The sequence below is a fragment of the Vipera berus genome (genome assembly GCF_964194415.1).
Source record: "Vipera berus genome assembly, chromosome: Z".
Lineage (NCBI taxonomy): Eukaryota > Metazoa > Chordata > Lepidosauria > Squamata > Viperidae > Vipera > Vipera berus.
In genome coordinates this window covers 47284332-47298806 of record NC_138205.1, presented here as the reverse complement: position 1 = coordinate 47298806, position 14475 = coordinate 47284332, and the positions used below count along the sequence as shown (strand labels likewise).

The window sequence follows — 14475 nt, the reverse complement described above, 5'->3', positions numbered from 1 at the left end:
AATATGTATCTATCAAAGCTTTGCTAAAATAGGAACCGAAATTGCAACCTTTTACTATTAGAAGTAGGTGAACTACTGAAAAAGTGGCTATATATGATGAACGCTGCTTATAACAGTGAGCATCTATGTCAAATACAGTACTAACCCTTCAGTAAAATATGGCTGTGATTTATCTTGTTCTTCCAAGATGTTAGACACAAGTCCATATAGGTCTGTTTCACTGCCATAGTCATTTCTTTCTGTTTGAATCCTGAGGACAAATAAAGTTAATTGTTGCTTATTATCTAAATTTCTATTGTGTTTAGGCTTTTTAATTGTATAGTCTATACCTATGATATAATGAATTATCCAGAACTACAACTTATTTCACCAAGTTCCTTCTTACATAGCAGAACTAAATTTTTTCTATATTTTACTCTGCTAGCTTTCTATCAGACAACAGCTGATAAAAATGAATTTCACAACCAAACGTGATCCAAATGACATATAATTGTACATTAATTCACATTTTAATACCATACAAGAACTTCTATAATTCAAATATATCCAAACTGCTATTGAAGGAAATCTCAAATGATTTAACAATTTGTCAGCTTTGCATTCATCTGACAACATATAAGCTTTGTATTGATTTGTATTGTAAAAGCCTGCTAAGATGACAGTTCAGCAGTGCAACTTGGGAAATAACAGAATACTGTATAGTATCTCCATGTTTGATTGCTGCACTTACTTTAATAGTTATTCGGAGCAAATACATCCACATTAAAAATATAAAACTGATGTAATTTTCAAAGGCAAAAACAAGTGTCAGAGTTAAATTAAAAAACCTCCAAGATTCCATGGGTTGAAAAGGCCAAAACCACTTTTATTAATCCCTTTTTATAAATACAAGTAGTAATGCCAGAAAATTTTCCCAAATTCCAAAATCCAGGCCCAGATGATTTTTTAAACCTCAGACCATCAAAATCATTCCTTAAAAGATTTTGCTGCCCTCATTCCCTAAACATTCTCACTAATGTCTTTTATAAGTATAAAATGCAAGAGGAGACTTTTTTTTTCCATCTTCAGTTGACTTCTCAGACTCTCTGTCATTTAAACTAACAAAATGATCAGCCACAGTAGAATACAGTACAACATAATGGGATATGGTGAAATATACAGTTCTAATTCTTAAATTATTCTCTTGCTATTAGAAGTGGAGAGACATTTGAAGGCTTTGGTTTTTACATCTATCACTGTATTTCTGTAAAAGAAAGGGTAGATCAAAGGCAAATATGTTTACAGAATGGAAGACATAACATTATTTGGAGCCCTTTAGTTTTTTTTGCCAGGTTTCTTTTTTCTTTATCATTCTTTAAAAAACAAAAAACAAAACCCAAAGTTAGTAACAGGAGAGTATTTGAAATTTCACCCATTCTATAAAAGTTCAATATATGCTATAGATTAGGGGCAAAAATAAAAGTGCTCTGTGCAGATTGTTGCACATTACAAACAATTTAGAAAATCCCCAACATAATTCTGTCTTATGCCAGAAAGCAAAACAAATTTCAAAGTTCATTTAATTCTTAAATCATATACCTGCTCTTTACACTAATTTGAGAATTTGAAGGTTGTTTATTATCATCTGCATAAGTGGACCATGGGACGTAGAACAGAGAAGAGTCATTGTGGTTTGAATATTCAGAGGTTGTAGAAAGTGAAGTACTGTAAGTCTGTCTTAAGTCTACATTCTCTTCATTCTGTATTTTAAAGAAGAAAAAAGAATATACAAAGCAATATACAAAGCAGTACTTTTCTTTACTTACAATGTAAATTTTATAGTTACTTTCCATTATTGAGGTTAAACAGGTTGTAAAATGGAAAAGAACTATACAGATTGTTTGCCTAATGGTAGGAAGTAATAGATTTCTACAAATGAATGAAGCTATACATTATTATTCAATTCAATTAACTAATTTCAAGCAAATTATTTCATGATCTTACCACTCCATAACTATTTATATTTCAATAGGTACTCAACATTTTACATTTTATAATTTCGTTTTTAACAAATGATATAAATTAGTTTTGTTTTCAAATTAAGCATTGGTAGAAAAAAAATTTCAAAATTGTACTTGTATTATATTAACTAATGTAAGCAAGAAAGAGGAAGTGAAATACAGTACAACTTCCAGAAAATCCAGAGCATATAAAAAATTAAAAATGCAATTTGGATTTTACTTGTCAATAAAGCACTGAAAATATCATTCTTTATAATTTATTCTCACAACTAAAAATGAGTTTTATATCATCACATAATGAAAATCCATCCTCAAGCAAAAGTAGTAAACTGGATGTTTAAAGTCACTTAATATAGGAGTAATAAATATACCAAACAATGGAATAATATATATAGCACTGCCAGTTAAAAAGGAACACTTTATCAAGTAATGCAATAGTGTGATACAGCTACCTATTATTTTTTGTGACATTGTAGGACTATTTTTGAAAATCTAAGCATTTATGTAATTTATTGTATTTTCCAAGATCAGTAAAAAACCAAGGTACAAGCTTTCCTTCAATTGCTGCCTTCAGTGGCAACCAGTCCATTAGACTACTTGAAACGTTTCCATCCCAGTCATCCCCTCTAGTTTCTCCCAGGTTCTTTCCCTGAAGTGTCATGTCATTTAAATTAGCATACTAAAACTACCATTTTCAAGCACAATACGTATTTTCTCCTGTCTGTAGGCTCAGCAGATTCTATAATAAAATAGATAACCTGACCAATAAAACGAAATAGTTAACCTGAACCTGACCAATAAAACGAAATAGTTAACCTGACCAATAAAACAAATTAAGTCAAGATGATAGAAAACATCTGTATATTTTCCTCTTATTTATTCAGCCTCTATGTTGAGTATATACTTAGGAATGCTGGATTTGATGGTGAGCATGGTTTTAAAGCTGGAAGAAGAAACAGCAATTATTTGCTATGGTGATGACACTATTCTGACTGCAACATCTAGTCATGGGTCAATGAATATGGTAAAAAATCAGATTAAGATTATATGTAAAGTAAATCAAAATTACGACAACAAATATAGCTACCAGCTTTAGAATGAGTCTAAAGTATTGAATGAGTCTAAAGTATTGAATATTCTTTTTCCTGTTATAATCTGCCTAGAATAGCCCCATATAGTGACAGGTCGCAAATAAATTAAACAAAGGAACAAATTCTGCATCTTCGGGTGAACCATCAATAGTAATCGAATTAGTAATCAAGAAATATTATGCAGACAAGCACTTGGTAAAGTAATAAAGTTCTTGGCAAAGCTATTTGGATGCCATTTCTGACTATATTCACAAAGATCAAAATGGTGCAGGCAATGGTTTTCCATGTGACATTCTATGGAAATGAAAACTGGGATTTGGAGAGGACAGAAAGGGTACTGATGTTATTGAATTTAAATGTCAAACAAGTCTATCCAGTTTTCATTTGAGGAACCAATAAGGTTCAAATTATTATATAAAATGAAGTCCTAGCTTTCTGGATAATGCTGGAGAAAGTAGAATAAAAAAGAAGAACAGTAACAGGTGCATCACAAAGGGGTCAAAGGACCAGGCTGAGAAAATTGCTAAAAATAAAGAGCTGGTCATTAATAGTCAACATTGACTTAACAAGACATAATCATCACAGTCAGTAGTGAGGGCTGGAAATATTTGGTTTGCTCCCAGTAATAAATGCTTGATTACATGCACGATTGTGTTCATTCTATAAGTGTGTCTAAAGCAGGGGTAGGCAACTTCGGCTCTTTTATGACTCATGGACTTCAACTCCCAGAATTCCTGAGTCAGCTGACTCAGGAATTCTGGGAGTTGAAGTCCATGAGTCATAAAAGAGCCGAGGTTGCCTACCCCTGGTCTAAAGCATGCTCACAAAATTTCAAAAGTACGGAGGTTTAATGATTTAAAGCCAGAAGTCTCCAACCTATTGGGTACCAGGGACTGGTTCTGTGGAGAGAGGTTTTTACGCAGACTGGAGGGTGTGTGGTTTTGTGTGCTGCCTGCATCACGTGGATGGGGCTTTGCTTGTTTGTGCAGACCGGTTGCTGGCATGCCACGGCCCGGTACTGGTACACAGACCGGGGATTTAGGACCCCTGATTTAAGCTATATTCAGTTTTAGTCAAAAAGCAGAAAAAATAATTAAACTTCCTTAATTTTACATTTATTTTATACAAATAAGGTCCAAGAATGATACACCAAAATCAAATAGCTAAATAAAAGCATGAGTATTAGGAATGTACTTGTCCTGAACTTTATTTTTAAAGGGCTTAATTAACTGTAATTTTATAGTCATTTAGTAGAAAATGACTATAAAACTTACAAAAATTCTTCAATCTCATATTGCTTGGCAAGGCTATTATTACAAGGGCAATTCAGAAAAACTGATTATCAATGACACTCGCAGATACAGAACTTTTATTACAGATTAGAAAACTACATTACTTTTTGACATAATCACCATTCAAATTGAGGCACTTGTCATAACATCTTACAAGTTTTGAAATTCCTTAGTAGTAGTCACTTTGCACCAAATCTGCGGCCTGTGGGCAAGAATTATTGTGAACCAGCACATCAGAAGCGGTGCCATAGAAAATCCCGACAAATGTGAAGATGCCAAAGGAGTACTGCTAGTGAAGTTCATGGAACGTGGCTCGACCATCAATTCAGAAGTCTACTGTGAAACGTTATGAAAACTCAAATGAGCCATCCATAACAAGTGTTGGAGCATGCTGACTTCAGGTGTGGTGTTGGTTCACGATAATGCTCGCCCACACACCGCTAGACACACCCAAGAACTTTTGAAGCAGTTCTGTTGGGATGTTTTTGATCACCTCCCCGCACATACCCCAGATTTGGCGCCAAGCGACTACTAGAGAATTTCAAACATTGTAAGACATCATGACAAGTGCCTCAATTTGAATGGCAATTATGTCAAAAAGTAATGTAATGCTGTAGTTTTCTAATGTGTATAATAAAAGTTCTGTATCTGCGAATGTGTCATTGATAACCAAACAGAGGTTTATTTCTGAATTGCCCTTGTATATGCAACTGTCCCATAGCTATGGTTCTTATAACTGCCCAATGCATAATGCAGCCTTTGACAATGTTGCAGTATTTTACTAACCGCTTTTAAGATCTAAATGAATCTCTAGCCAGTTGCTTTTAAAAAATTTAAATCTTGGCATGACATCAATAGACGTGTGTAGGATAAACAGCCCTCCAGATGTAGCTGAATTAGAATTTTCAGCAATCTTAATTTGTATGACACTTCATACATTATAATCAGATTTGAAGTTCAGAAATATCTGGCTTCACAGTAGCATGTTTGCAGTTGCCTTGCTCTTGAGCAACTTATACTCATTCACTGATATATCACTGTAGATAGTCCTCGACCAGAATGTGTCTTCTTGCCACGCCCAACTCGCCAGGAATAATTCAACAATTCAATTATTTAAAATAATTTTAAAAATTATTTTAATTTTTGTCATTCACATTTTCATTTCCCTTCTTTGGCATCCTTTCTTTAATGATTCTATTCCACCATTTCTTTGATATTAGTGTAACTCTTGTCCTGCAGCAAGTTGTCCCATGGTGAGTTGGCTATGGTGAACTGTCCCACAGCAAGTTGGCTGTGGCGAGTTGTTTAGACCCATCCTTGACTTATACAATTCACGTAGTGATTGTTCAAAAATACAACAGTACTGAAAACAGTACTATATTTCACACTTAGAACCATTGTAGCAGCCTCATGGTCCCATGTTCAAAATTGGGATGCCTGGAAACTTCCATGTATTTATGATAGTTGTTGTATCCTAGGATCATGTGATCACTGTTTACAACCTTCTGACAAGTAAATCTGGGAAAGCCAGATTTACTTAACAACCATGTTACTAACTTAACAACCGTGGCAAGAAAGGTCATAAAGTGGGGCAAAACTCAATTAACAACTGTCTTGCTTAGTAATGGAAATGTTGGGCTCAATTGTGGTCCTAAATTGAGGACTACCTGTAATACAGTAAATTAATTGTATTATTATGGCCAAAGATCAGAAACATAAAATACAACCAAAAGCTGCAACAAGATTACACAAACACATCTGAGTTTCAAGTATCAACTTTCATGGGTCCACTGGATCCTGTGATCTCTTCATCTACTAAACTATAACAGAACACAATGTGTCCTTAATACATTTTTGCTTCTTATAGCAATGTATTGGAAAGCTGCATATCTATGAATTATGAAGATGAAAGAACAAAATACTATTCATTGAAAATGTTTATTAATTTTGGTATAAACACCATACTGGTTTGAAAGCAATTTAGTCAGAGCCTCCACAAGACCTAGATGAGCAATCACTTTGCAAGTCCCAACGCTTCACTCTGAGGTTCCTGGAACACATAGTCCATTCAAATGCAAATATACTGGGGCTTTACTGTTCAAGTAGTGAAAATTTGGAGGCTTTTATTAATTTGTTTTTATTCATAACTATCAAGTATAATATACTGAATTCCCATTTAGTTTTCTTAGAATAACCACACAGAACAAAATATAAAATTAAAAAAGCAAATTAAAGATATGTATCTCCTGAATCTCACAAGAGACTCTATAGTCAATCCTTTTTTCTGATACAGAAGTATTGCAAGGATAGCAGAATAAAAAAAGTGTAACCATATTTAAATATTATTAACTTATTTGGGGGCATGGACTGTACATCTATTTTCATTGACCAAGAATCACAGGATGTTGAAATGAATCTTTAGAAACAGTACAGTAGAATATTCAAACCATTACCTTTGCTTAAAATTTTGAGATAAGATTTTTTTAAAGACATTGGTGTATTAAGCCTAACAAAATTGTGCCTTTTTATTTCTCCCTGAAAATAAGTGGAACAGTCTATATTTATACTTTACTGCAAAGAAAATGGCAGTTTTGCTAACAAAAACCCTATAAAAACAAGATATCGTTGTCATATGACTGATGAGCTGCCCATTTTATGAGATTCTGATAGCACTCCAATACTGAACTCACTCATGAACTCACTCACTTATTTCATAATGTATTTTAAATACAAAGTTTATTTTGAAGTCAATATAATAGAACTATACTGTCATACAATGCTTCAATGTGGTTACTTCCTAAAATGTTTTTGAAGTAAAATTATCTTTAAAAAAACTGATTGAACCTGCAATTTGTAGCAATCATAGAAGGAGCTGCAACCTGTCATGATAACGTTATTGAACACATCCGTCAGTCTTCCACTGGATTCTGTACTATTCAGATAACGGCTGGTACCTCTGAAAGCTAATTTAGGCTGGGATAAAACAATGAAAGTAGAGAGACAATTAACTCACATCTAAATTGTTTGCTTTACACTTAAAAATTGGTCAGTACATTTCTATGTGATGACTTTTTGGGAATCAGCCTATTAAAAATATCGCTCTCCATTTTTTTTACATTAAAGAATTATGTCCATAAAACATTTGGAAAGAATTGCACAAGAGTATCTGCATTTCCAATTTGGATGAATTCTGAGTCAAAATTTCTCAGAGTTTTAAAACCCACAGATTTGATTAGTTAGCAAAATGAATAGCTAAAGTCCAGATTTTTATTCAAATACCCACATATAACTGTAAATATAAATGAGCCAAACCAAAGGAACAGTTTAGATTCCTCCACTGAGAACAGTTGACCCATGTGGAAAAATGTGACTGGAAAAACACTTCATTCCATTTGCTAAATGCACGACTATATTGATGTGTAATTAAGGATAACCCCGTTGCTTCATAGTGATGTTTGCTTATTAGGTTTTACAACTTCTGACTGTCAGTTTCCAAGTTCCTGTGTTTCCCCTTGCTTTCTAGTATTTGCACATCCCATTTTTCTTAGCTACATTTCCAATCCTTAAAAATCTGCTAGCCTCCACTTTAAAACTCTTCTAAATTCTCTAGTTTGTACCCATTCCGTATTTTTCCTCTTGCCCTTCATCAATTCTTCATTATACTGCCCTTTTCAATTCCAGACGCCCCTTCTCCCGCCTGCCCTTTGCCTGACCCCCTCCGCTTCTGCTTCATACCTCAGTGTACCATTCTATTGTTCACCATTCTTCCCCTGCTGCTCACCCCCATTCCCCCCATTCCCCCCACCCCCTCACCTCCATCCCTTTCCCTACACAGTTTTAAGAACGCCTCTCACTCCCTTCCTTCAGGGAAACCTGGGGACACAGAGAGACTTCGTGGAATCCCCGCCATGTCCAGGGAAGCCGAGAGCGTCTCTCACAGCAGCCGGGGGAATGAAAACAACCGTTACCACACCTGACAGACTGGGGGAAGGGAGGGGGCGGGGAAGAGAAGGAAGCGACTTCCCAAGGGAACACACTCCCCCCCACACACACACCTCGCTCAGGCCTCCCCACAATTGGGTGCCGCAGATAAAATGACGACCAATAAGAAACGGCACTTCCCCCTCCCCCCCTCATATCCTTCCTTCCCCAGCAGCTTCCTCGGCGGGCAGCCACAGGGATAGGAAGCTCAGGGATGTCATTGGAGGGCCCCGCTAACTTTTTATCTTCTCTTCTGCTGAGCTCATGCCTGTAAGAGGGGGCTATTATCCTCAGTGCTCCTCCAGAGAGCCAATCAGATAGCAGGACACCATACCAACTTTGCCCAAATTTGGCCCCCTGGAGCATTGCGCTTCTTTTATAGTCGGTAGTGGTATTCCCGTTCTTTCTCCCCGCCCACTAATCTTAGTGGGCGTGAACTTCTGGCATGCAGTTGGATGAACTTCCTCCTACCCAATGAGAAGCCGGTGGATGATACTAATCACCCGGAGATAAGCAGAGGCAGTTGAAATAAGTTTTAACTTAAACCAAAACAAAACGCGAGGGCTAGAAAGGAATAAAAATCAGATGTTAATATGTTGCATTTAAAACTAGAGGAGGGAAAAGGAATTCCTCGCATTCCAGGCATGCTTAATTTCTCTTTTCCCCTGAGGGGAAAAGGAACTTTGGAAAGGGGAAGAGGGAATAAACCGGTGGTGGGATTCAGCCTGTTCGCAGCAGATCAGCAGAACCGGTAGCTAAGTGGCATACACACAGAGAAGCGGTTGTTCACATATCTGAATCCCGCCACTGGAATAAACCATGATTTACAGTGGGAGATGTAGTATTCTGGTCTCAACTGATATTATCAGTCATGGAAAGCAAATCATAATTAAGGGTATAGTGGGGTCCCAGTGAGACCCAAAATGTCACAAGTTAAATATAAAGATTGGATTCCAACATTCCATTAAGTCATGGTTTGCTTAACCAAAATTTATTAACATTTGGCTATGTTCACACATACTTAGCCATGATTGTACACTCAATGACTGGGTTCCTAAAACAGACTTAAGTGGAAATCAAACACTGAGAAGTTATATCTGCAATATAGAAAGTAGCAATAATGGAAAGTATTTGATGAAAAGTTAAAACACAGGATTTTTCATTTTGCTTTATTCTGAAATAATATTTAAATATTCATATATCGTATTTCTAGCCACAGTCCAGGATTTTAGTCAAAAAAAATTTTTAAAAAAAAGTTTGGACATAAAAATGGCTATTATTCTGATTCTGCTTAGCATTTGAAATCATCCCGAAGTTAGCTAGGTGCTTCCTCATGATTTGTGGAACCCAGTTTTAAAACTTGGGGGAATTCACATTATGAATCCATATCGGATCAAGATATCCTTAGGCTTTTCTTTTAATTTTTTGTCCATTTTTTCTCAAGTAGTTTTAGCCTTCATTAGGAGCTGGCTAATTATATCTATTTTTGTTATATAAAAAAACCTTGTGCAGTTCTAAAGCTGGATTTTAAATGAGATTCAATGTCAGGGTTAGCTAACTGCCCCAAATCCTTTCTTCTTCACAGAATTTTGCAGAATATTTTGCATAAGATTTAACCATTACATCAGACATGTCAAACTCGTCATGTCACATGATGTCACGCAATGTATCCGGACAGTTTTGCCATTGCCAATAATGGGGTGGGCGCGGCTTCCACATGACACATCCAGCCCGCAGGCCTGCAGTTTGACACCCCTGCATTACACTAACCTGAACTGCACACTCATGTAACAACAAAATGATTTTACAACAAAAAAATAGCTAAAATCTAAATTCAAAAATTAAACATACATTAAATACTTTAAAAATAGGAATCTTGATCAGCAATAATTCCTAAGAATACAGTTGACCTTTCCAGAGAAGCATTTTCCTTAGGGCCACAAAAGAATAGATTGTATCTTTTCCCAATGTCTCATCCCCCCAAGTCTGCTACATGGAATGATTTTCTAATTTTTGTTTTCCCAGCAATTTTGTCCAGAGTACTAAGCAACAGATTTAAAACCTAGGATGTGGAGGAATATGTTTTACTGGATCAACTAGGATTGCTTAGGATCAGCTATATATAAGCATGAGTTTGGAAGTAAATTACTGTATGTTGAAAACATGCATAATAGCAGTGATTCTTCATTACAAAAGGAAATGGGTGTCATAATATGAGTAAAGTTGGGTGGGATGGTAGGTCAAAAGCTCTGTAAAGAGTTCATTATGCCACTGTAATTTCTGTCTTGGCATTTTACTGTCAGTAGTTCAAGAGTGCCAGTTTGGTGTAGTGGTTAAAGCAGCAGCTAGAAACCAGTTGACTGTGAGGTCTAATCCCACTTTGAGCACAAAGCCAGCTGAGAGACCTGGGGTGAGTTACTCAGCTCTAGGAAGGAGGCAGTGGCAAACTACTTTTGAAAAACCTTGTCAAGTAAACAGCAGGGACTTGTCCAGGCAATCTTGGAAAACTGGATATAATTCAACAGAAAGGAAAAAAGGTTGACTGATCCAGTTGATCTTGAAAAAATTAAGCAAGGTCTGCTGATACTGAGATGGGAAACTAAAAAAAAATGCTCTGAATCTCAAACATAATCCCTTCTCTCTCAATTCCAGTAATAACAGATGGTCTAATTCTCTTTCCCCTTACTCTTATTCTCCAGAATTTTTGCTTTGCTGTTAATTTGTTTTATAGCTCCAGATTCTTGTTTTACAGAGTTTTCCATCTTCTTAATTTGTTCTTTCATCCAGTGTTTCACCTTTACAAGTTTTTCATCCATTCAGCTGTTCCAGTTTTAAAGTAGCTTTTTTTTTCTTTTGCCTTCTCCCAACACAATTGCTATATGAATGAACTACAATGCCTCACTGATGATATTGGCGCTAATAAGATCTACCCAATTCCAAATGACTATTTGACGCTGTTATATTCTGCTTCTCATCCTGGACTCTCCCCTTCTGGACCATATAGCCTTGATTGCCAGAAAGACCAGTCTCTGGCTTCTGCAGAGGCATCTGCCTGCGTATTGCCTGTTTGCTGCTTAGAAAAACCACCATGTTGGTATCTTATATAGTACTGGACTTTTTTAAAAAACAAACATGTTTAGTGTTCTTTTGAAAGAGTACCAAATCTTCCTGGGGGGAAAAAATATTGGCAACTTCATCAATTTAAATCTGATAAGGGAGGTGGGTTCTGCTAGTTGTATGTTGCTGATTCAGTCCCAAATGAATGTGTTACAACTTTCCATTGGTTCTGGGAACTGATTTCTTACAGCTGCCAATTTTACTGTTTTGGAAAATACCATTTTGGCCACTTTATCAGGTATTTCTACATTATGCCTTTCATTCATTCATTCATTCATTCATTCATTCATTCATTCATTCATTCATTCGGACTTAGATAACTGCCTATCTACAGAATGCCATGTAATGAACAAAATATAAACCCAATATAGTAAAAATAAATAAATAAATAATGTTGAGGCCCCAATAAAACTCATATTCACCAACCAACTACCCCATTTAACTGTATAAAACATCCTGGCCTGTGCCTCAGGAAAAAGCCAGGTCTGTGTTGCTTTCTTGAAGACCAACCATATGTCTGTTCTATAAAGCAGGTACCATGACAGAAAAGTCACACTTCTAAGCCTTACTAGAAATGTAGAAAATGCTCACCTTTCTGGATCTAGTAGGATGAGCAGAAACTAGGGTAAGTGGTCTCACAAGTAACAACTCCATGCCATTTAAGGACAACTAGCATCTTGAACTGCACATACTTGGACTTCATTTAACAGTGGAGTTACATTAGTGGGTACACCTTTGTGTACTAATGCCCATGCTATTGTACTCTAGACCTGCTGCAGCTTCTGAATGATCAAGAGCAGCCCCATGTAGAATGCATTGCAATACTCCAACTAGGAAGTACCAAAGTATAAGCAATATCCCCCAATCCAGGAAAGGATGCATCTTCTTGTGGTCCATCGGCTGCCAGCAGAGCTAGCAGCGGAGTCAGACAAGGAGGAGGGATAGGGGAAGCCACTGAAGCCAGCTTCTATTACCTGTTTTTCACTGGCACAGCTTGGGCTGAAGCCGCAAGAGGCCCCAGGAAACCACCTCAGTAGAGTGATTGACGGCCGAGGGGATGAGCAGGACTAAGCCCGCAGAGTGCCATCTGATTGGAGGAAGTTGCCTCCCTTGTGTGATGACATGGCCACTTGTTTTACCACCACTAAAGATGTGGTTTGTTTAATATTTAAAGTGTTGATTTCTGAATTTTTGTTTAGAAAATTGGGGACCGTCTTATACAAGGGTGCGTCTTATAGACGGAAAAATACAGTATGTTAATCTTATCTTCCAGGTCTCTCTTTCCCAAAACAAAGATGCCTTGGGAGCAACAAAGATGATTAGGGGACTGGAAACTAAAACATATGAAGAATGATTGCAGGAATTGGCTATGTCTAGTCTAATGAAAAGAAGGCCTAGGGGTGTCATGATAGCAAGTCTTTCAATAACTAAGGGACTGTTATAAAGAAGCACTTCTCCAAAGCACTTGAAGGCAGGACAAGAAGCAATGGGTGGAAACTAATCAAGGAGAGATCCAACCCAGAAATAAAGGGAAATTTCCTGACAGTTAGAAAAATTAATTAGTGGAATGGCTTCCCTTCAGAAGTTGTGAATGTTCCATTATTGGAGACTTTTACGAAGAGACTGGACAGCCATTTGTCTGAAATGGTATAGGGTTGGACTAAAAGACCATCATCACAAAGCCATGCCCACCCCATTGCCTGCAATGGCGAAAAAGCCCCGATATGTTGCACAACGTCATGTGACATTGCAAGTTTGACATGTCTGTTCTAGGGCAAGGGCGGAGTGCAGTGGAACATATGATTGTAATACTGGTACAGTTTTCTTCTCTAGTCAGTATTAATGTGTGAGAAGCACTGAAAGACAGAAATATGTAGGCCTTTCTTACAAAACAGGTAAGTGTCTGAAATTCTGTATATACTGTATTTCAGTTTCTATAAATGATAAGCAGCTGGTAACCTGAGGTTTACTGCTTTTGCCATCCAAATTCCTGTGAACCAAAGCTTTCTCCTCCTTTTCTATCACAGAATTGCACTTTAATAAAAGATTATTTCAAAACTTTGACCACTTTTTTGATCCAGGTGTCAAAAAGAGTCTGCAACATATTGCTTTCTGTCCTTTCTTTCCATTACAAGTATTCTTCACATCATTTCTGCTCCTTCCAGTGGCTATTAGTGTCCCAAACCCAGACACCACATGTGTCAATAAATTATAGTTTTCATGCACCATTGAAAATAACACTGTTACCGCATGTAAACAAGTATTATAACAAAACTGGGAGTTCAGGTCAGAAGATGCAATACTTGGCTACGTGTAAAATAGGAAATGATATCTCAGTTCTAGTGCAGTGTTTCTCAACTTCAGCAATTTTATGATGCTGGCTGGGGAATTCTGGGAGTTAAAATCCATATGCATGCATTTGAAAATCACCATTTTTGTGGTAGGCCTATGAAGATGGAACAGAATCTACTCCACATGTAGAGAAGCAATGCATCTGCAGAAGCTGGAGCTGGATATGTTAATCAAGCTGCATTGTGCTAGGTCAGTGGCCCCCAACCTTTTGGAAACCAAGGCCTGGTTCCAAGGAGAGAGGTGTCTTTGTGGGCCGGAGGGTGCATGGTTTCATGTGCTGCTTGCATCCCGCGGATGGAGCTTTGCTTGTTTTCTGGCATGCCATGGACTGGTGCTAGTCCGCAGACCGGGGTTAGGGACCCCTGTGCTAGGCCACTTAATCACTAGTTCCTGGCAATCAAGAATTACAAAAGCACATAAATCAGAATGAATAACAAATTCAAACTAATTTATCTGATTATTCAATCATTAAACAATTGTGTTTTAAATTACATCTTCTCTACCTGTATGGGCTTGGTTCCTTCACATCTGTGTGGTATTTTAATTAATAAGGCTTTCTTGATGAAGATTTATCATGCTTCCACAACATTTTTTGTTATTGTTCTTTTAGCAACCCTATAATTCCTTGCATCAGGGTGGATT

At 36.9% G+C, this 14475-nt stretch overlaps 1 protein-coding gene across 4 annotated transcripts in view; it reads right to left on the bottom strand.

The window, feature by feature from the left end:
• Positions 1-8602, bottom strand: part of MEIOC (meiosis specific with coiled-coil domain) — a 28105-nt gene extending 19503 nt beyond the window's left edge. Inside the window, exons 1-4 of one of the 4 annotated variants that reach the window (XM_081342985.1) lie at positions 8439-8602; positions 7228-7356; positions 1579-1739; positions 146-250 (exon numbers count right to left, since the gene is read on the bottom strand). In XM_081342985.1, the coding sequence (XP_081199111.1) occupies positions 146-250; positions 1579-1739; positions 7228-7269 (308 nt within the window). In that variant the 5' untranslated portion in view covers positions 7270-7356; positions 8439-8602. Of the gene's footprint in view, positions 1-145; positions 251-1578; positions 1740-7227; positions 7357-8196; positions 8322-8438 lie in introns of those variants that run through there. The other 3 variants (XM_081342983.1, XM_081342982.1, XM_081342984.1) reach the window with 3 other exon arrangements.
• Positions 8603-14475: the final 5873 nt, after the last annotated feature.